The sequence below is a fragment of the Acanthaster planci genome, linkage group LG02, assembly GCF_054643075.1.
Source record: "Acanthaster planci isolate LZ-2023a linkage group LG02, COTS_SCS, whole genome shotgun sequence".
Lineage (NCBI taxonomy): Eukaryota > Metazoa > Echinodermata > Asteroidea > Valvatida > Acanthasteridae > Acanthaster > Acanthaster planci.
In genome coordinates this window covers 25758852-25780322 of record NC_141778.1, presented here as the reverse complement: position 1 = coordinate 25780322, position 21471 = coordinate 25758852, and the positions used below count along the sequence as shown (strand labels likewise).

The 21471-nt window shown below is 42.5% G+C and overlaps 6 protein-coding genes across 7 annotated transcripts; 3 read left to right on the top strand and 3 right to left on the bottom strand.

Annotated features, from left to right (window-relative positions):
• Positions 1–844: 844 nt before the first annotated feature.
• Positions 845–3115, top strand: LOC110975945 (uncharacterized). 2 transcript variants are annotated; one of them, XM_022228832.2, is made up of 3 exons: positions 845–948; positions 1517–1847; positions 2259–3115. In XM_022228832.2, the coding sequence occupies exons 2-3, from the start codon at positions 1554–1556 to the stop codon at positions 2379–2381; spliced, it is 417 nt and encodes a 138-aa protein (XP_022084524.1). In that variant the 5' UTR covers positions 845–948; positions 1517–1553; the 3' UTR covers positions 2382–3115. The 2 variants fall into 2 exon arrangements, with proteins under 2 accessions (XP_022084524.1, XP_022084523.1); XM_022228831.2 differs by having other exon boundaries at positions 845–952.
• Positions 2736–6186, bottom strand: LOC110975944 (large ribosomal subunit protein uL22m-like). Its single transcript, XM_022228830.2, has 6 exons — positions 5793–6186; positions 5310–5430; positions 5110–5175; positions 4890–4967; positions 4641–4710; positions 2736–3858 (listed from the first exon to the last, which is right to left on the bottom strand). Exons 1-6 carry the CDS (start codon positions 6050–6052, stop codon positions 3650–3652), a joined length of 804 nt encoding a protein of 267 aa, XP_022084522.1. The 5' UTR covers positions 6053–6186; the 3' UTR covers positions 2736–3649.
• Positions 6187–6259: 73 nt separating this feature from the next.
• hpf1 (histone PARylation factor 1) lies at positions 6260–9974 on the top strand. The gene is made up of 7 exons (XM_022228804.2): positions 6260–6470; positions 7520–7679; positions 8008–8163; positions 8303–8492; positions 8577–8675; positions 8937–9175; positions 9296–9974. The coding sequence occupies exons 1-7, from the start codon at positions 6348–6350 to the stop codon at positions 9592–9594; spliced, it is 1266 nt and encodes a 421-aa protein (XP_022084496.2). The 5' UTR covers positions 6260–6347; the 3' UTR covers positions 9595–9974.
• Positions 9714–15719, bottom strand: LOC110975924 (DAP3-binding cell death enhancer 1-like). Its single transcript, XM_022228803.2, has 9 exons — positions 15560–15719; positions 14367–14514; positions 13757–13916; positions 13166–13375; positions 12538–12777; positions 12007–12162; positions 11601–11696; positions 11190–11349; positions 9714–11083 (listed from the first exon to the last, which is right to left on the bottom strand). The coding sequence occupies exons 1-9, from the start codon at positions 15591–15593 to the stop codon at positions 10512–10514; spliced, it is 1776 nt and encodes a 591-aa protein (XP_022084495.2). The 5' UTR covers positions 15594–15719; the 3' UTR covers positions 9714–10511.
• A 1717-nt stretch (positions 15720–17436) lies between these two features.
• Positions 17437–19723, top strand: LOC110975923 (piRNA biogenesis protein EXD1-like). Its single transcript, XM_087133836.1, has 2 exons — positions 17437–17898; positions 18177–19723. Exons 1-2 carry the CDS (start codon positions 17557–17559, stop codon positions 18657–18659), a joined length of 825 nt encoding a protein of 274 aa, XP_086989962.1. The 5' UTR covers positions 17437–17556; the 3' UTR covers positions 18660–19723.
• A 616-nt stretch (positions 19724–20339) lies between these two features.
• On the bottom strand, positions 20340–21458 carry LOC110975870 (growth hormone secretagogue receptor type 1-like). Its single transcript, XM_022228722.2, has one exon. It carries the CDS (start codon positions 21456–21458, stop codon positions 20340–20342), a length of 1119 nt encoding a protein of 372 aa, XP_022084414.2.
• Between the last annotated feature and the right edge of the window lie 13 nt (positions 21459–21471).

Below are 21471 nucleotides of genomic sequence, written 5' to 3'. Positions count from 1 at the left end.
TGAGTACGCGTCGGAGTTTCATGAGTTAAACGAACGAAAAGGACACTTTTTTAGAATCAATAATAAGATCACAGAAAACCAGGGAGTTGCCTTCAAAACCGCTAAGACTTGAAGGCCTTTTCACGATCAAAGAATTCGCACACGGTACACACACTCGCTTCTTCACCGAATCATTAATCTCTGTCAGCTTTTACGTGAATCTGTGCTGGAAATGGGGGGGGGGGGAAGCATGGGAAAGGTGGAAGGGGTGAGACGAAAATTTGAAGGGGGGTGTGACACAATATGACTTTACATAGAGGTCGATAAGCATGATATTAATATACATCTGTAATGTGTATTCAGAATGATGGCTTTTAAAATTTTTCTCCCTTTTTTAAGTGATAGGCCTATGAATGCATAATTAGTCGTTGAAAGTCTGAAAAATTCTAACCATCCACTTTAGATTTTTTGCTCACCATAAAAAGTGTGGGGGGGGGGTGAATAGCCCATACCCCACCTCAAAAAGTTTGTGGGGCTACATACCCCCACCCCCGGGATTTACGCCCATAATCTCTGTTGTGGAGATCAATAATTAATATATAGACTAAACTTGAACATTCAGCTCCGCGCCAACAAACACCAATCAACTCAACGTAAAAACCCGCATTAACCCTTACATTTGTATGCTTGTAGGGAATTTCCTTTGTTAAAAAATTTTTGTGTAAAGTACAGTTTCCATATTATATTCATCACCGATGCTTCACAGCCTCTAGCTCTACATTTTACTGACGTATACTCAAGTGCGATATCGTACATTCACGTATCACGCGCGTATCGCACGGACCGTGTTAGCTGCCTGGACATCTGTACGCGCACGCGCAAATTTAAAAAGAGATGTCACGAAGTTCGAAACTGCAAGCAGTGTGAAGATTTTATAAACGCAGTCATCTTTCGAGGCCAAACGGATTTGTACGTAAGTTTGACAATAATAACAGGGCTGGTGAATTAGATAGGTTTGCGGTAGCACCATGGATAGGCTATATCTCTTTTGAGCATCGTGGATTTCTGAAAAGAACTGGTGCTACTCAACATTTCGGACAGTATGCATTGTTCCAATAGGGCTGCCCTAAAAGCTTTTGGGTATATATCTCACAGTGAGTGATGGCAATAGGCCTAGGCCCTACGTCTTTTTCTTGGCCTTGGTTGAAAAACAATCACTCCCTAATTTGTGACTGCTAACTCAACCTTATAGGTTGACCCGTAACGAAGTGCGGTCAGGGAGTCCACCGGGGTTATTAAACTCAACCCTGGAGCTAAGGCTTTTTTATAGCTCCATGCTCAACCTAAGACGCACATGTCAGACGTCGACAACCCACGCCTTTTCCAACATTCGACAACAAGGGCCTGCTGATCATCGGTTAACATAAATATAAAAGTGCAAGTTCCCCGAGATGGTGGCGGCCGGGCCTAGGCCAGGCATAACATGATCGTAACAAGTTCATAAGCCAACGGGCTGCTTTTCTCCTTCTTTGTCCAGTTGGAAGTGGAATACATCCATACGCATAGCTCACGCCATGAAGTCTCCTAGTGGGATGACTATTGTGGTGATTCTAGGCACCCTCCTCTACATCCTCACCCCACCCGTTGGTGGTGCTGCTGTCGGCGCAGCTCGGCTTCCCCGTGCGGAGCCACAGCCAACTTCGAGTAGCACTGACTACGCCCAGCTGGCGCTGCTGCGTTTCCGGGCGATAAGGGATCTGATCCAAGGCTTGCAGGAGGTGCAGGAGTCCTTCCAACAACGCGCCGCAGAAGGGAGCCTCCTAGACGCGCTGGGTAGTATGCCCAAATGTGGTGCAGTGGGAGAGTCGGTAAGGCCTGCACCGAGTGCAGTGAACCCTGTCTCCGTCGGGTGTCTGTCTTCTTGTTCAGATAAATCAGTGTTTGATTAGGTCAACCGCTAGCTTAACCTAATCATGTTTCCTTATTAATCAGTAACAGAATAGTCAGACATCTACTTTAATGTGTGCATAATTCAAATAGGCCCTATGCTTAATAGAATTAGGGTGAAACATCCCATCAAAAAAGCAATGTGGTATAAATAACTTTCCCGCAAAGCAAGTTGAAGAAAATCCATGTAAGCCTAAGAGGTGGATGGATATGCAAACCATGTTAACTCTTAAAACAAACGGAGAATATCAAAACCATATGGGTTTTTGTGCCATATACACATTTGTTGACAACAAATGAACCTCAACTTTATATTTGGCTAACCCGTGCAGTGTGACTTGTATAGCGAATGCTGCCCACCGCTGATGTGCCATCACCACACTCGACTTGATTTGTCAAAGCCCAACAGTGGAAGAATTCTGGGATTCTGTGGAGCAAGGCACACGCAACGCTAGACTAACTCTGGGGACGAGGTCATCTGGGCTTCATAGACGAACCACGTCAGGCTTTGGGCAGGGAAAATAACTTGCATCCAGGAGATGTGAGGAGGGTAGAAGAGATATTAGCAACTTGTTTCTCAACGGAGATAGTGTACTGGGGTAGACTTGTTACGTACAGGCATTGTTTTCCAGAAGGGAAAGGGTAACTTCAGGGGATGGGTGTAGTTTCTGGAGCAAGTAGGGGCATTTTGGGAACAAAGCCTGGTTTTTACAGTTAAAGTGTTGGACAGTTGCCGGCTAAAGTTCAATGAAATATTTGCTGAAATGGAATTACTGCAGAAAATAAGAAACAAACGGCAATGAACAAGCTTTGCTGATGAGAAATCTTTCCAAATTGATCATTCAAACATGCATTTACCACTGAAAAAAGGGGGTTTTGACAAACTTGTGTTCAGTCAGTGGCTCTAACAGTATCTGTCATGGAACAAAATTCTGCAACTCTGTCACATCCAAACACATCCTGAACATAATATTTAGACTTAAGTTTTTAGACAAATTGGCAGTTTGCATGCACTTATTTGAATCTCTAAAATTTTTCGTTTAATAGACAAATGACTGAGTCTTTTAAGTAACTAGACTGAAAATCTATTTTTTAGTGAGCATCACAGTTTGGAATGGTTTCATACAACAGATGTTGTACAGAAATAGAATAAAATAAACCTTGAAGAAAAATGCAGTGAAACCTTAAATTACCTCGGATTACTGAGTTTTTGATTTTTGATATCAAACCTACCTTTATTTTTTTACTTTCTTTGACAAATAATGCTGCTGTGCCACGTTTTATAAAATACGCATTCCTTGTAATGACTTTTGTGGAGCATTTTTAAAACAGTTGGGCCATTTAAAAGTCGATTCCCTACCGTACGTCATATACATGTATCCACATTCTATTCTTGACACTCTACTATGCCTTGAAAAGACATTCAGTAAAATCTTGAATGAAAAATCTGCACTTTCTCACGGAAAAATCAGATCTTGGGAGGAGGCCTTGAAAGCGTAGTACATGATACTTAGCTCTAAGTTCTGGAACCAGAAAGACACACACTTGGAGAGAATGTATGTATGTATCTTTTCAGACGTTTCTGAAGCAAGTAACTATCTCAGCCCTCATATCCACTGTTTTCCCTCTTCAGTGATGTTGAGCTTTGATCTGGTCTATCCCAATACGTCAACTCTTGAAGATCCATCACGCACATCTACAGTGGTTGTCCCCTTCTGATAATTCAAACAGAGTGGGTGATTGTCCTTTTCCTGAGTGAGTCTATGTAATGTTGGGCCTGATCGTAACCGGTTGTCTCAACCTCCTTGGGGGGCGGCCCTTCCCTGAGACAGACAAAGAAGTGGCTGTACACTAGGTCCAGGATGCTGAATCGTCCCTTTGCATGGATGCGCATGGCATGGTCATACTCGCCTTTGCCGACAAAAGCATCAGCTGAGTGAAAAACAAATTTTAAAAAATGATTTACACACAGATGAACTAATGGATGAACAAATGGTCTCTTGATACCACACCAAGGCCTTGTTTCAAGGAGCTACCATTACCACTCGGTGGCATAACTGAGGTGAATTTTGCAGGGGGTCATGCAGGAGCCCTCATTTTCTTGAAAGGGGAGTACTCAATGGGTTAAGTCACAGTTAAAACACTAACCAAGACAGACCACCAGATTTTTTTTCCTTCTCTAATTTTTGAGTGGAGGGGCCATTGCGTTGGAGTTTAAGCCCCCCCCAATTAATTACAGCACTCTACTCACTATGGGAGAAGATATTGTTCAGAAATTTCTCTTCAAACAACAGCAACAAACACAGTATCTATCTGCTGTGAGCTGAAGTGCACCCTCACCGATGAAAGAAAGACAGATGGTACTTAGTTCTCCAACCTGGCTCTTACATGCATTCGGTGTGCACGCGAAGAAAACATTCCAGGCTAAATTTGTTGCACGTTCTCAGCATGCTCCGTGTCAAATGCACATAAACTTGTGTGCCTATGTGGTGAATGCGCTCCAAAGGACTGTCAATTTCATTTCAAAACACGCCCTGTTTTGTTCCTGCTCAGAGCAGATTGGCCATCAATCTGCTTTTCCATATCAGTATAATGTGTCGAACAGACAAGTACCACAAAAGTCCGAAATGGTGCTTTGCTATGAAATTTTGATTACAGTTCATTCTCTAGCAGTAAAATTCACAACAAAAACACTACCAAAATACACTTCTTACCGATATGAAGATTGGACTTGAATTCCACATTGTGATTTTTGACGGCCTCTTCTTGTGCCTCCAGAAGAACCTGTACAGAAACAATCCCAAAGAGCAAGCAAGAGTAAAGTTGAACATCCTCCAGCCATGAGTTACAGAACGCCATATTCTCTGAGGAAGGAGGACATACAACTGCAGAGATGGAAGAAGTACACCAAAAGAATAAATATAATGCAGATAGCATCACTACTTGAAAATGGTCAATCCTACCTCTCGGGCAATCTTGGCACTTTTCTTGTCGATAAACTGTAGCTGAGTCAGCGCATCGTCAATCATCATGCCCTTGACCTGTGCACGTAAGGAAGTCAAAGCGCCTCTGACAAATTTAAATCTTCAAAGAACTTGAGAGATGAGATAAATGCACGTTGTTCAGTCGAGATCCAATGACCTTATCAGAATGAATCCAATCACTTGATGAGAATTTACTCACAAACTTCGCGATGTACCACATTTTTCTCATGCTGTGCTTGATCTGTCTTCTGGAGTAATACACCTCCTATAAATAATTGACATACATAATCTTAATTAATGCACATAATGGATTTTTTGGTTTCTAGTTTTGTGCGTCTGTTCAGAATTCAAACAAAAGGACGTATGATGACTGCCTGATGAATAACTGAAATAACTCACTGCCTTCCGTGGGGGCTCTCCAGGCTTCTGTGGAGGATAGACTTTCTTATTACGTCGCTCCCATGCTTTGACTGCCAAGTACGAGCTTGTGTGGAGACACCGATCAATACACATGGCACGCCTGCATTATCAAACCAATGTAAACATGGTAAAGTAATCTAATAAAATACATGTAAAAGGCATGTAAAACACTGTCAATTTTTAATTACTAATCAGCTGTTAACCACTGATTCTAAGATTGTTAAGTGAGTTAGTATCTCAACAATGTATTTAGCCTAACCTATTATCTAGCGACTTAAATCATTCCCTCCAAAAAACGAATAAAAAAGAAGAAGTTCAATAGTCAGCATGACCAGGTGATTCCATAATTTCCACATGTGGCCTAACTTAGTAGTACAGTACTAACAAAGGAGGTTTAAAACATGTAATACAAAATGTAAGCGACAAAATGGGTCAGGCCCATGAATATTTCTCTATATTTACCCACTCAAAGTAGTCGTTAAGTTTAACAAAGGCTGATCTGCTCCGGAAACCAGAGTGGACGACGCGATGAAGCTGCGTTCTGAGGCCGGGAGCGAAAACAACGAACGCCCCAGTTGCTCGTCATCAACGCATGCTACAGACGCTGGAATCCGCGGTACTTTCCGAAAATTTAATAGGCCCACGTCTCTTACGGCTTTTCGCACATTTACTGCAAACCTTCTGCTGCATGATAGACTTTTAAAACATCCGAAGGATGCCATATCGTGAATGCTTCGTTTCTGATCAAAGATCAAAGCAGACGAGGACGATTAGGGCAAATAAAATCATATTTTACGGGGTGATGAAACGCACGCTCCACAAGCTTCTGCGCCGGTACGATACGGCTGCACTGCACTGGTACGGTGCAGTGGATGGATAAAGGTCAAAGTTGATAAATTATGCAGCTTTGACCCCAGAGCAAAGATGAGTAAACGTGTGCTTGAGGTTGTACGAGGTTGTAACATTTGGATCTCCGCGGGAATAAAGCGCCGTGCACTCAAACTCCTTCCTCAAAATATGGGCAAAAATGATTCTGGAAAGCCAGCCTGTAAGTACGGAGCTGACTGCTACCGTACCAATCCACAGCACTTAGCTGGGTTCTGGCACCCAAAGAAGGGGAAAAGGAAAGGCGAGAATCAGGTACTGGGTAGGCCTAACTGCATTTTACCTACATCGAGACCTAGTGCCTGTGGAATACCAAACTGGGCTGGGCATTCTGCCAGTCACGCTGGTGAACCAAATGAACTTGAAGTTATTTACCGTGACGTTAATTGGACCAAAGTTATTGTTAAATTCGTTAATTAGGCTTATAACCTACCTACTGAACTATTTGTGCAACAGTAACTAAAGTGTTGTCGCAGATGGGGCCTATGTTGTATTTTCAATGATTTCAACTTATGAACGTGAATGATGAATGATCACTGATGATGAACAAGTCAGAAATTTAATAATTAAAATTGATGCGAGCTCATTATCACGAATATGGATACAACTAATGTTCTTAAACTGTGTCTGTTTTCACTAGTATTTTAACATTTCTATGATTGATTTTTACCTTGCCAGGCCTCTTCATGATTGCCCCCATGTTTTTTCGCCTGAGTCCGAGGTCCCAACCTATGATGCATCTTAGGCCTACCCTCTTTTTGTTTCTCTCCCGTTGGTCTGATGTTTTTGTCATTTGTCACCTTGTGTATAGTGAATGTTTTCAGTTGTTTTTGTCGTGGTGTCATTAAATGTTTATTGATGTAAACCTTTCTATCAACTTCTTATTGTGTAACAGATGTGAATTACAATAAAGGTATTTCAAACACAGGAGTTCCATTGTACCATGGAGGAATTTCTCCATGCATGGGCCTAGGCCCTATACAGACAACACTAATTTTCCCTTACCATGTTATAACAGCCATCAGAAGGTGACATGTCCTAAAAGGTGAAATTTAGCAAAGAAAATTTCAAAGCATTTACTTAGAAAACACTTGTTTTTTTCAGACAAGTCCCATAGGTTTGTGCACAGGCCTCAAATGTTGTCCATATTGTTCTTGTCGTGGTGTGATTCTTCCGTCTCAAACAAGCTTAATGATTGGGATTAACTGAAAGAAAAAGTCAAATTAGGCATGTTAGGGTAGTGTAGGAGTTTTACGCTCTTCATCTTGATATGCTCAGTTTTGTTGTTTGTACGATTCATTCAGGATGCAGATGATGGAAATATTGGTGTTGCTAAGAAGAGAAAAGCAGATGGTGCTGATGAGCCACAGCTACCTGGCATGTCTGGAGACTCAGACACAAAGACCAGTGTAGAAGAAAAAGTAGAAGAAAAAACAGAATGTAATGAAGAGGACATTGAAAAAGGTGATGATATTTTATGCAGACATGCCCCACTTGGGATAAAAATTGTCACTGTGTAAAGGCTTACTCTGTCATTAACATGTAAGCTTTATGCAGAATAGGATGCAACTAGTGGATAAAAAGTATATTTATTGAACATATGAAAAATATTCCCTACAAGTCACAATTTTGACATAGTGTTTATGGCCAGTGTTGGTTGATTAATGTTGATTGTTATATGTGTAGTACATGTACACAGCTATTTTATATTATATCGTCAAATATCTAGTGACTTGTTCAAATATATATAACATGCTAGCCGTAACTTTCTTTGCCTGTGTTGTGGCATTAGAGAGCAGCCAAGAATGCACAGATTATGCCCAACCAGCCACACCTTCTGATCTTGACCCAAGAGAAGAGATCAAGTGGAAATTCAAGATGGAAATGCCTGAAGATTTCTATGACTTCTGGGAATTTTGTCAGAGTCTCAACAAGAAAAACCCCAAAGGTAGGCATAGATCCAATGAATACCTTTAGGAATTGATGGCTATTGGTAAGGTGAAGGTTCTCATCATTTGAATTTGAACAAATGCACTTGACCTGGAGCCTGTAATTCTTTTGCTTTTAATCATGTTTGTAACTGTTAGATGCACTCAAGGATACTCTCGGACTGCAGCTAGTGGGCCCCTTTGATGTGCTGGCTGGAAATCTGAAGAAAACTCCTCAGTCTAAGAGATCATCCTATTGCCTTCACTGGAGGTACTACTATGATCCACCTGAGTTTCAGACAATCGTGCGTGGAGACGACGAGACACAGCATCATCTTGGCTATTTCAGGTATGCAGTGGGCATTTTTTATTGAGCAGATTACTCTATATGTGTGGCCATTTTCCACCTGACGCCGGTTTTGCTTTGTTTCAGGGATGAGCCCAAGGAATTGCCAGTGTTTGTTGCGGCTAACTCGGCCAAGAAAAGTTGCTCCATATCAGCTCAGGGGGGCAATATCTTTGCTGCTGTCAAGTGAGTATGGTAAAATTGGCTACATCATTATATTTCTAAATACATTGGGTATAAACTTAAACTAGCTCTGATGGCTTGGTTATTTCAACAATTTAAGCCACTAAATTTAATGATTTTTTGTTTAATCTGAAATCTAGAACTCCATGTGCTTACATTAAAGAGCAATCGTTTACTCATCTCGGAAATCTTAATAGATGTGGTCATCATTATGTTTCAAGGAGGCTTCAAAGAAAAGAGTTTTGTTTCCTTAAATTCATACAGATTACACATGGACAAGCTTTGCAAAGCCACAAAAGACAAGGCGGAACAGAGTAAAATTCAGTCCCTGCAGAAGCCGCTGACCGACTGGGCTAAGAAGTGCGGCCACTCGCTGGACAGCAAGTCTCAAGCCATGAAGGATAGGGAGAAAAAGGTGGTTGCCAAGACATTCCATGGCACAGGCATTGTTGTACCCATTGATGCTAATGAAGTTGGATACCGGGAGCTTCCAGAAACTGATGGTAAGTTCTGGGTCTTGACGGATTTGCAATTTCACCTGGGATCTGTATTTCTTTACCCGCAACTTGGCGACAATTCATATTGAGTGGTTAACATTACTTTTAAACTTTTACACTTTACAGCCAACCTGAAACGGATCTTCAAGAAAATTGCTGACAGCAAAAATGAGGACGAACGCAACAAGAACTTTGAACCCCTGGATGAGATCATCAACTTTGTTCAGTTTGCCAACGACGAGTGCGATTACGGGGAAGGCTATGAGCTGGGCATTGACCTCTTCATGTACGGCTCGCCCGTCCTGCACGGGACCATTAGGAATGTCCTGCCCTTGGCTTACACACTGCTCCGGCGGGAAGAGTTTGGCAAGATCCTGGAGTCACATTTGGAGGACAGACGGAAAGATGACTTGAGTGTGACGTAAAATACCAGGTGCTACAGTCTCTCATGCTGATTTCAACTTGTCATGATGACGAAACTTTGGCAGTAACGTAGGATTTACTCAAATGGCAACACAGTAAAGGAATTGAACAAAAACAGCCATTCACATTGCAACTGGAACAAGACTTTTATTATTTTTTATAAAAGAAACCCCCTTACAAAAATTGTATGTGTATGATATAAAAGGTGCCAGTTCAGTTAGATGTTGAACATGTATATGCAAATGCTATCTTGAGTTAAACCACATGAGTAACATGTATTGGTGAATTCAAGGAACAATACTTTACTCTTAAGAATCCAGGTTGCAAAAAGGTTTGTTTCCTCAGAAAACTTTCTCTGGAATAAAACTTGAATAAAAAGCAATTTCCTCTTGTTCGTTTTGTACAGAATACAATATTTCTTAAAAATAAATCCTTCGGACCATTTTTATGGCCCTAAGAGGTGCACTAATTCGAGGGACACAAGTACATGTATAATGAGGTAACATGTAGAGAAAGTACTGTGGAATATAGACATACCCCAGGTATTTTCCATTAGCTGGTGTGTAGTACAGATTTGAGAGTTGTTCGACATGCATAGTTAAAGTTAAATGAGCATGTGACCGTTGACCGCCTTTTATCACACCTATAACCAACTACACAAAGAGCTGTTAATGTGCATGTGCTTAGACAAATGAATCACAATATGTGATGCACTTGCAAAAAGTATAACTACTCTTAGTACTCTGTATAAAGACCAGTATGATCTCATCTGCCACACAAAATTTCTGCAATCTCACACCCACCACCTTAACTTAAAAGTTAAAAATTCCACTGCCTTAAGTGTTGATTGCATACATGTACAGCAAGCCCATTTTAGTGCACTGTGCGTTTTAAGCATCAGGTGCGTCCGAGTGACAGTTCATGTCACCATGAGGCATGGATTAGAGGTGAAGAATCTGCTCTCAAATCCATGCGCTGAACTGTCGGCTCTGTCCTCTTCATCGGAACTTTCTTCATCTCCAACCTGAAAGCTGACCTTTGAACTTTGAGCTCCATTGGTCATTCCAAGACTGGCAATTGGTGGTCTGGAGGGCAGACTGAAGTAGTACGGCAGCAGAAGGCTCAGCTGTGATACGGAAGCCTTCCCACTCTTGTATGAAAACTTGTGTTGGGCACTGCCCTTTCCAGGCTCGCTCTGAAGTGTTTTCCCCTCACTGTTTGAGAGACTGGGAGCCGAGACCGACACGTGCAATGACTTGTTAACCTCCTGAAGTCCATGTATCCTTGACTGTGAAATGTTTGAGCTGTTCTTCTCTCTTGTTGGTATCACACCTGTCTCATGTGCTGCTCGAGTGCTGACCTGTGGCACTTTGGAGGTGTCAGCGGTGGGATTGGATAGCAGTTGTTCCAAGGACTCTGAGGCTTGTTCATGACCCACTTCACTTGCTTGTTTGTAGAACTGTAAAGCTGACTTTTTGTTGATTGGCAAACCTGTAAAAAACATTTGCAAATAAGATGAGCGAGAGTATCTTGAGAGTTGTGGTTAAACCAGCAACATTATATCAGTCAAAAATGAATAACTGAGCTTTCAACTCGCCTCCAAGACCAAGCTCATGGCACCTTGCCAGGCTACAGAGGGCCTCAGGGTGGTCTTTCATAGCTGCTTTGTGGTAAAGTGAAACTGCCTTGGCACCGTTTGAGGGCACACCCCAGCCATGTTCATAGCACAGCCCAAGATAGTACTCTGCCTCCACATCCTGTAAATAAAAGGTGTGAAAATATGCTTGAGAGATCTGTTTTATACAACACCTGAATGAGGTGAGCTCTGTACACAAATACATGAGAGCTGCACACTATCAAGGGCATCAACATCTGCTTTGCAAAAATTACTTGTCGTGCCATGGTTTTGTGCTTAAGAAATGGGAAAGTCCGGCAAAATGGCAAATATATGTAAATGTCGCAAACAAAATTGCCCCCCCCCGCAAACCAAAATAAAGTCTCAGCTTACTTGTTTTTCAGCAGCTTTCTGCAGAAACGTCGCTGCTTTTCCCTCATCTCTCTGTTCTTTATCTTCAAGGAAGTGAATGCCCAAGTATCTGTTTGCCTGCAACAAAAGCAATGATCCTGGTCAAAATTGCCTGTGCTTGGTAGTGAAGGGTTTTCACTACATTGGCACAATAAACCAAAGTCTACAACGTTTCGATGTCAACTGACTGATTTCTTTTGAAACTCAAAGGTACCTGTACATGCATGTTGTGCCTAAAACTCCACTTATTGGACGTGAAGCAGACCTTGTTGAACAGTTCTGCCACAGAAAAGCAAGGGACCACCATCTTTTAGATACGGGTTTGTGCTTTTATACCATTCATAGCCAATCTATCCCCTTGGAATTAGGATGTGCCTTTGAAATTCACCTGTGTGACGCCTGCCACAGCTGCTGTGCCCATCAACTCCAGAGCACGAGCCGTGTCTTGTTGCAGACCTCCCTTGCCCATCAGGTGAAACACCCCAAGGTTGTAACTGGCCTGTGGATGACCTTGAGCCGCGGCCACCTTGTACAGATCAGCCGCCTGCAAAGTGTAACAAATTGCTTTTAAGTAGAGGTGATCATCCTTGAGAAGACTGCCACACCCAGAAAGTTTTTGTGAACTTCTATGCTGACTTTGACCCAGGAGAATGTTGAATATTTGTGTAATTCACATGCTCATTAGAATCGGAGGATAAGAAACACCACCCTGAGGGAAACAATTTGTGTTATAATACAGTGAGGAGAAATCATCTTTCTTAGCTTACTTTAACGAGTTCAAAGTAAACCACAATTTACTCAAAAAGATTTTGTGTAAAACATATCAGGATATAGCATGACAGAGGAACTAGAGTGACTTTGGACTGAAGCATCATGTTCACCTACAATAACCTGTAATAGAATCAGGAGAAAGTTCTACCTTTTCAAGATCTTGGGTCACTCCCCGGCCTTGCTCGTGGCAAACTGCCAGGTTGAACGTGGCCTTGCTGAACCCGACTATGCTCCCCTCGGAGAAGTGGCCGACCGCCTCCTCCAGCTGACCCTTCTGGGCCTTCTTCACCCCCAGGCTGTTGTGTGCCTGGCCCAAGCTCTGGTTGGTCACTGCTTGGAGCCCAGCCACGGCAGCAGCTAAGGGTGTCGCTGGAATTGGATCTGGAATCTTGGCCCGAAATTTAAACAAAGCAAATGTTAAAACAACTGATGACTGTCATTTTGCAACACTGCTGAGAAATTGCTAAATGCGATCACTGTGTGACTGTTGAAAGTAATGGCCAGATCCCGGCTTATGCATAAGCCACTTTTATAATAGTGACAGAAATTCCTTTATCTTATGATCAAAATTTGTCACTCTTTCTGTCATTATGGTTAATAGACATTTGCGGTTTACAGGTACCAGAATGATGTTTGAGTTTTAGGGGGAGTAATTGAAGGACTTAAATATGGAGTTTGCTCAATACTATCAGACTGCTCTGTTGTAATAGTTTTGTCGGTCATTAACCGTGCTTGTGTTCTCTTTCAAGGTCACAAAGCCATTGTTTGAATCTCACCTCAGGCTTAGTTTCCTGGGGCTTAGGCTCTGTCCTCTTGCCTTCCTCTTGATGGAGGAGGCTCAGTAGGCTGACTGGCTTGCTCCACAGCCCCGGCAATCTGTCTGCCACAGATGCAAGGATCTTCTTCTTTCCTCCACTGCTGTCATCGGGAAGGGTCGACGCTGCCAACACCCGACAGAGATGCAGGCTGAACACAAGGGCTGTACCCTGCATGGAGGGTCGACATGAAAAAGCCTCAAGTTGTGCCTTTGCAAGCCCTTACTCTCACGGTATTAGGTATTTTGGTTAGAAAACTCGCAGTGACATGTATGAAACGGCATTTATCTTAATTTTGAGACTGCCCAGGATGGAAAGATCCACTTGGCCAAATGTCTCAAGGAAAAGCTGCCTCAGAGTAGGTTGTTCAGCGGGATTAGCATTCACTGCTTAGAACATGGCCTTGGTGTACTAGAGTTAACAGGCAAATGCATCTGGTTTGGTCAGGCTTAAAGACAACGAACATCCCTTTTTATCAAATTCTGTGAGGCTTTCTAATCCAGCCAATTGAGATGCTCAGATTTAGGTCGAATGATAGAAACGATGCCTTACCCATTCCAGGGCATCGTGTGACGTGTAGCTATTCCCTTTTTCCTTGAAGGAGTCCCACTGTCTGCTGCCTGCAAAACTTCGCCACCCATCTTCCAACTTCAAGTGCATGTGTCGCACAAGGCTGTTGAAGTCTATGCCACTTGGCAGTGGTTGGGTTGACCTACGTTTCAGTTACATGACAATAACAGTGATACAAATAAATTCATTTTTGCCTTGTTTGGCATTGACTCATCTGTTACAAAAACCAACTCATTTCAAGAAAATATACGCGCTCATTTAACTTTAAAAAAAGTGTTTAGAATCCAATCATTGGAGCTCTGCACTGGCCACTACAGTGTCTCATTTACTCTGCAAAGTATTTTCCAAATTGCAAGTTAAGAACACTGTTTAGTTTCTGAATTGTTTCCAGTGCTGTGCCATCAGCACATTTCTCAAAGTAGAAAATCCACAACTGCCTGGTGTTGCACTATGCTTGCACTTTTGGTTGAATCCAGCAAGTTCCTCATATGGGCTGTATTGGATTCAGTCGCATTTCGTAGTCTGCCTTAAGGAACCTCACTGGGAGGGTGGGGCTAATAGATTTTTTTTTCACAGAGTGAGCTCATGGTACCTTTTGTCTGATGGGTGTAATGCATCACTGCTCAGGGGGGCTGCATTCAGCCCATTGCTGGTGGTCTCCTCCTTATGCCTTCTCTTCTGGCTGCTGTTCCCAGTCCAGGCCGGATGGGTAGTGTTGGCTTGAGCCTTGTGACGCAAAGCTGTTGGAATTAAGTGAGAAAACAAGACAGAATGTAAAGTCACTCCAATAATGCTGTGAGATGGTCCCTAAGAATAAATATGAAATGCACACATAGAGCTTGGCCATTCTCAACTTGAGCATGAACGTTCACAGCATCTCAAGAAAACCCATTTGGATGAAAATAATGCACCGCAACAAAGATGATGCTAACATAATTGACAAATTGAGAAACTACATTTCTGTAAAAGGATTTTTTTCATAACTAAATAAACTAAAAATTGGGATCTGGTTTACGTTTGACATTTGAGGTGGTTGAGACTGTGATCTGTGATAACATCCATCAGGAATGTTATTCTACTTACTTTTAAAAATTTGACCAGTTTAATTTTAAAAAGTTAATATGGGAAATTCCAGCTGTTCTTGTTTCATTTGAATGAAATTAAAACAAATTCTAACAACTGCAATCATCAAGAGGGTCATGATCAAAGAAGTCCAAAATACTGAAATGTAAGAGTTCTACGGGCATCACTGATTTGTCCCCAAAGTGGTGTATCGGTCATCAGAAAGTGATGTCTTAAAATGTCAAATTATGCAGGGAAAATATTGTGTGTTTGAAAGTGTTTACTTAGAAAATACTTTTTTCAGACCAGTCTGTCGCAAAGCCTAGGGTTTGTACACGGGGTGTCCGTGCTTCCTTCCTCCATGATGGAACTGTGTTAAAAAGTTTAGTTTTCATGGTTTGGGAAGTAATGAACTGTTTCCCAAATAATCGATGTCAAATTTTTTTCTACTATTCAACCATTTCTGGTAGTTTTGAGCGAGAGTTGCTCTTGCTTTTTTCTTCCTTCATGATGTGGATGACACGGAACACAAATCATGCCGTTCCTACCCCCTCCTCCTGTGGTGCGGCCGCGCCGGCAGCTTGCGGCCGGCCGGCACCTCAGTTAGACTTTCCTCGCCTCATGTATGCATGTCATGTCCCCTGAGCTATTCACGCAAAGCGGCTCAATCGAAAGATCGACCGTTTCTATTATATTATGGTGATTCGTACGCGACTGAATTACCTCTGGGTATGCCTTGAAAAAGCCTGCACATCATCGTTCGTTCCTTTCAGTCATCACACCTGCAAAATCGTGCTTTTTAGGAGTTTCTCTTCACGCAAACCCATCAGATGTAGCTTCGCTCACGTCACGTCAAGCTTAGGAAAATTACAAGTTTTGTTGGTACTTGTTTCGCGTTTTGTGATTTAATGCGTGCAAGTAGGAAGCAAGCAGAGCTACTCGGGGAACCAGCTACTGGCCTCGTGACATCAAAATAAAGATGATGTAATGCGTGTAGACCCGACGACTGGTTCATGTACCGCTTACTAATATGCTGAACGTCCGACAGATGCACAAGACAGATTTTTTTCCTTTAGATACCATTTGAGAGTCTACATTTAGAAATAGGGAGAAAAAAAATCGAATCCGTCAATGAAAACGTTCCTTGCAAAATTGAGTAAGTTTTAATTAATGTGTGAAGGCTTACAACTTTTGTTTTGTTTATGTACAACATAAAATTGTTAAAGACAAGATTGACAAGTGGCGATTGGTCTATCATGGGGGGTGTGTCATTTCCAAGGCAATGCGCATGACAGTGACTAGGTTAGCGCCACAAGGTCCAGTCCACTAATTCAAGCCCCATTGAAAGCAGTGTAAAATCAGCACCGTTCAGGGCCCAATAGCATGCACGCCAACATCCCTGGGATTTCTGAAACTCAAATGAAATTCTTGTCTGGTCACTTATCTTTCAATGTCTTTTCAATTTTTTGTGGGTTAACCAATTACATTTTTAATTATTCCCACAAAACAAAATCACCCCCCAAAAAGTGATTTTTTCCGAAGTCTGATTGCAGCCATTTTTCAAGTGGCAACCCTCAACTTTCGGGGGCACTTAGGACCATTTTTCAACCGTAGTTTTCAGCCCTTCTGCCCTCATATGAAAGCTCAAAGACCCAGGGAGTTGATCCTGGCAACGATTTACACAATCTCACCATTTTGGGGGCCAAACAGTCTCCTTTTTCAAAAGATACTGCGGGGGGCACTTTTAATGCTAATGAGCTGGTCAGAAATTCTCACTTGAATTAGTGGTCTGCACCCCACGGAGCGCGCAAAGGGACAATCAACTCCATCTACAAAAAGACTTACTGTTATATGTAATACATGTACTTCTCAAGCGATAGATGCCAGTTTTGATTAGATGAAACTATTGCTGTAAATGCAGGTTGTGCGGACCTTGTGTGGACTAGGCCAGGCCCACGCAAGGTCATTCTCTTTCTGGACAGGACAACAGTTTCAGGGGCAAATAGTTATGGGCAAGTATGGCAAAAGGAAGATGACCAATCAAGGAAACAATAAACAACCACGAAATAAATATAAAGGAATGCCCGTGCACTCTTTGTGGGTGAGGTATTGTGAGTGTTCATTTTGTGCAACGAAGACTCGTTATAAAAGAATTGCGCAAGAAGACTTCAGGCCCTCTGTTGGCTTGCCGCTTTCTGTTTTACGTTGTCAAAATGAGAACTTTTTTGCTTAACTCTGGAGATCTGTTTCTCAGTTGCAGTTGCAGTCGGAGACAAGTTCATATAAAAGCTGTCCGGTTACCTTTTTGTTGCCATATTTTTTTGTGAATACAAAATGATATGTAATTGCGTAAAGGGTTTACTTGTCGATCCTGTTGGAGTGTGTGTTGCGTCCCACACTGCAAGTTAATAGCTGTTAAACCAAATATAATATAAAGAAAAATACCGAAACAAAACAAAAAATAACAACTAAACCAAAAACCCTCTGAATTGAAAAATCGCTCAAGTGTTTTCGAGAGCCTGTCTTTCAGCACTGTAGGCCTACATATCCAAATTCCCCCGAGGTTTGTTTTGTTTTTGTTTTGATATGTTTCTTTTCCTTTGGATTTTCTTTGAGGGTTTGAAAAAAAAACAAAATAACGATAATTCTTGGTCACACTGCCAAGAAATCGGTGTCCTCATTATTCCTTTCCCGCTCTAAATTTTCATAATCACAGAGTTATGGGGCCTGCCTCTTGTCATTACCGACTGATTGACAAGGAATCGCAGATAAAACCAGCCCTGGATGACATCGGCAGAAGCCCCATAATAGGGGTCGACTGCGAAGGAGAGGCACTCAGTCGAAGGGGAAAACTGTCAGTTATTTCCATAGCAACTGCAGATCAAATCTACCTCTTCGATATTGTGGTACTGGGGAAGGGCATTTTCGATGAAGGTCTCCGGGGTTTTCTAGAGGACACCGCTCTACAGAAGTTGATGTTTGATCGTCGTCAGGACTCCGACTGTCTTATGCATCAGTATGGTGTGAAGCTTGCGAATGTGCTGGATCGGCAACTTCTTCAGGTAATTCTCTTCCATCTTGGTCGTCCGTGCTCAGATATTTGTTGTTAATTAAAAGCTTACGTAAATACATTTTCCCCATAGGAAAAAAAATTGGTTCCTGAAACTTTTTCGGAATGTCTCCTCTATAAGCTTATTTTTCAGCAATATTGATGTGTCCCTCTCTTCGTTTCTGATTTCAGTTTGTATCTAACAAAGTTGTACCTCTGTTTGGATTAGTGACAGAGTATTCTCATTTTTTCAGCAATTTAAACCTCTCCGACTCTTTCAATGTGACGCAGATGCTGGACCAAGAGTTTGAACAGAGCACAATTTTGGAAGAGCATTCTCGAGTTGAGAGTTTTTTATCTTGCCTGAAAGAGTATGTAAAGGACGAAGACCTCATCAAAGCGAAAGAAAAAGGGAAAGAAAAGATGCACAGAACCGATGTCTGGCTTGAGCGCCCCTTGAGTGGCGTCATGCTGAAGTACGCAGCGTGTGACGTCATGGGTTTCTTTAAACTGTATGGTGAGTTGAAACACGTGTACAGTGGTCACAACGTCCAGCGACTGCGCGTTGCCTTGGACGTGTACCTCGACTTCTTCCGATCGCGCCCTTCTCGCCTTTATGATGAGTACGAAGCCAATGCGTTTTTGCCAATGTACGTGATCCCCGCCAAGGGGAGCCTCCATTTTCCTTCAGCTCATACAGAGTGCGTCGGCTGCCATCGTAGGTTTCCCCGCGCAGACTTCAGCAAAACTCAGCTGAGAAAAGGTATCCAGTGATGCCCCGTGTGCAAGAAAATCAAGCATGATATTGATGAAGAGGCAAACTGGGAGAAGCAAATACGTGACAACGAAGACTCTTATGATTATGTTTACGTTGAGGATGAACATGATTATGATCGTGATAATGATTATCATGAACGCTATTTTGCTTGTGACTATGATAATCATTATTACACTGCAAAAACTATGAAGTTAGATTTGTAACACCAATCATTTTATTCTTTTTGAATGGAATTTGGTGTTACGGAGGAGTATTACCGGCCTACATGATAGGCATACAGCCTAGGGAAAAGAATGCCTTTAAAAAGACTCCATCCGAGCTAAAACCGAAGACAAAATATCCAAATAGCCAAACACAAAACACGTTTCAGCCCATAGAGTAATTTCGTAGGCTTAATATTGGCATGCCATGTACCCAGTGTCCTCTCATGAGGGCCAACTATAACGTCACATACATGTACAAATTTTTTGACAAGATTTTGCAAATCTGTTTAGATTTCAAAATATACGTAGCAGTAATACATGATCAAGTTAAATGTCCTGTCGCCGATAGATTTGTTATTTGAAATTCAAACCTCTTTGTATAATTTCTTCAATTTCCAGATATTGTGTAACACCAAAGCAAAACGATTCCCCAAGGACCACTGTAGTTGAGCATACACTATTCGGGTATTGAAATTTACACCAGTATAAGTGTTGCTTCTCGTAATGCCAAATAGCAGGGCTAGTGTTACCTAACACAAAATTCCTTGCCCAAAATAAACATCATTGGAATTACTTTGTTGTTAAAGTCAAACACCAAAATTGGTGTCATTTAACACCAAAAGCCTTGCCCAAAATTAACACCAATTTGGAATAAACGAATTTCCCCTTGGTGTTAAATTGAACACCGCAACTGGTGTAAAATTCTTTAATTCTTTGCCTAGTGTTATTTAATACCAAAAGCCTTGCGTAAATTAAACACGAGTAAATAATAAAATTCTACTCCATCGGTGTTATTTTTAACGAGGGAGTTTTTGAAAGTTACCACGGTTTAAATAAACATTGTTTCTGGTTATTATTTGCGTTTTACTTAGTTGCAAATGCTGTAGGTGCAAAACAGTTACAATTCAATTGTCAAATTTTCTGTAAATTTGTAACGTTATCTTATCTTAGTATCTTATCTTGAATACTACCTTGAATGGTATAAGACATTAAAAAAACATACCAAAAGGCAAAGTGCTTGCTATATAACATGTGTGCAAATCATTTGGGTTACTTTGTCCATGGTTTTGATAACTGAGTATTTAAGTCCAAAACAGACATAAGTAAATAAAAAACTCTCTGTAATGCTGATTATGATGCCATGCCTTGTATAATCCATTCGGATCCTTGCGCACGCACTTTCATTGTCCATGGATAGTCACGGAAAAAAGTTCAGTTTTTATCGTTGTGCGTTCGAAAATTGATATTTCGTGAGAACGGTACGTCTGATTTCCATGATATTGGGCTCTCAACACCCTCAAGGCACCGGTAGAAATCTTATGATGGCTAAGGGCGTCAATACAGTCGCTGCAATGATATCGGGGGGGGGGTGCAGGCACTGCATGTCCAGGCTCATTACGTTCTGACATTTGTTTCTCGTAGCAATTTATGCATCGATGACAAATCTTGGGAATGTAGGTCGAGCGTTATCTTTCACCCAGCTAATGTTGACATCTCCGCTCCTCCTCCGACGGAACGATTACTCCTGCCTCCAGGCTTTTTCGTGAAAGCCTGCACCACTGCGATGCGGTAGCCAGGGTTAGAGAGGACATAGATATAAGGGCAGATGGCTGGTGTTACGTACAGTAAAGTTGTCGAGGCAAACAGTAAAGCTTTGAATTGTTCGTCGGCGAGGACACGTTTGCCGGTGAGCCTCGCGACAGACTGGGCGAATAGGATGCAGTCGTACGGCATCGGAAAAGCAAAGAAAGCCACGGAACTCAAAACGACCATGCGGAACACCTGGCGGCGGCTCTTACTTCGTTTGACGGCCTGCGCCCCGGCACTCTTACGGTTGCCGTTGGTACCTGACGGTAGCCCGATCGACCGGAATCGCTTACGGAGGCTCCTGATGATGATTGCAAAAATGATGTTGCCGTTTAACGCACAGAGGAAGAAAGTAGTGGACTGCAAGAGGTCGTGAGTGATGACAAGCCATTCTGCAGCGGCTGAACACACTCCAATGACCTCCGGGTAATCCTGGTACTGTTCGAGATTCGCCCATACTAGACCATACCAAACGAAATTCCACCATGTCGGTAAAAAACAGAGCCCGATGCAGGTTACAACGACCCAAAGCCACGCAGAGGTGACGATGGCGCGTTTCATGCCCCGCAGTCGCCGGAACAGGTGAGGCCGGCACGTGGCGTGGTACAAGACGATCGGCACGGCCACTCCAAACGCGTGGGCGGCCCAGGTGGAGACGTCTTGCAGGAGGGAGACTGCAGCGCAGCCGACAGGGCCGAAGGAGGTGGAGTCGATGGGCACGGGGCTCGCCCTGTACCGAGCCAATGTGGACGATATTCCCACCACCAGCAGCACCACTGCGGTGAAGGCCAGACTACCCAGGTAGACGTTGATCTCCGTTCGCATGCGGTGGACGCGAGCTATCGTGAAGAGGAAGGCAAAGTTTCCAAAGAGGCCCAATGCAAGGATTATGGGGTAGAGAGCAGTGATGACCACTGTTTCCGCGTAGCTATAGGTGTAAAGAAGCGCATCAGATTCTGCGGTCAGGTTGATAATTAAGTCGGGCGTTTGAAGTGAGCTCGCCATAATGCTGCCACAA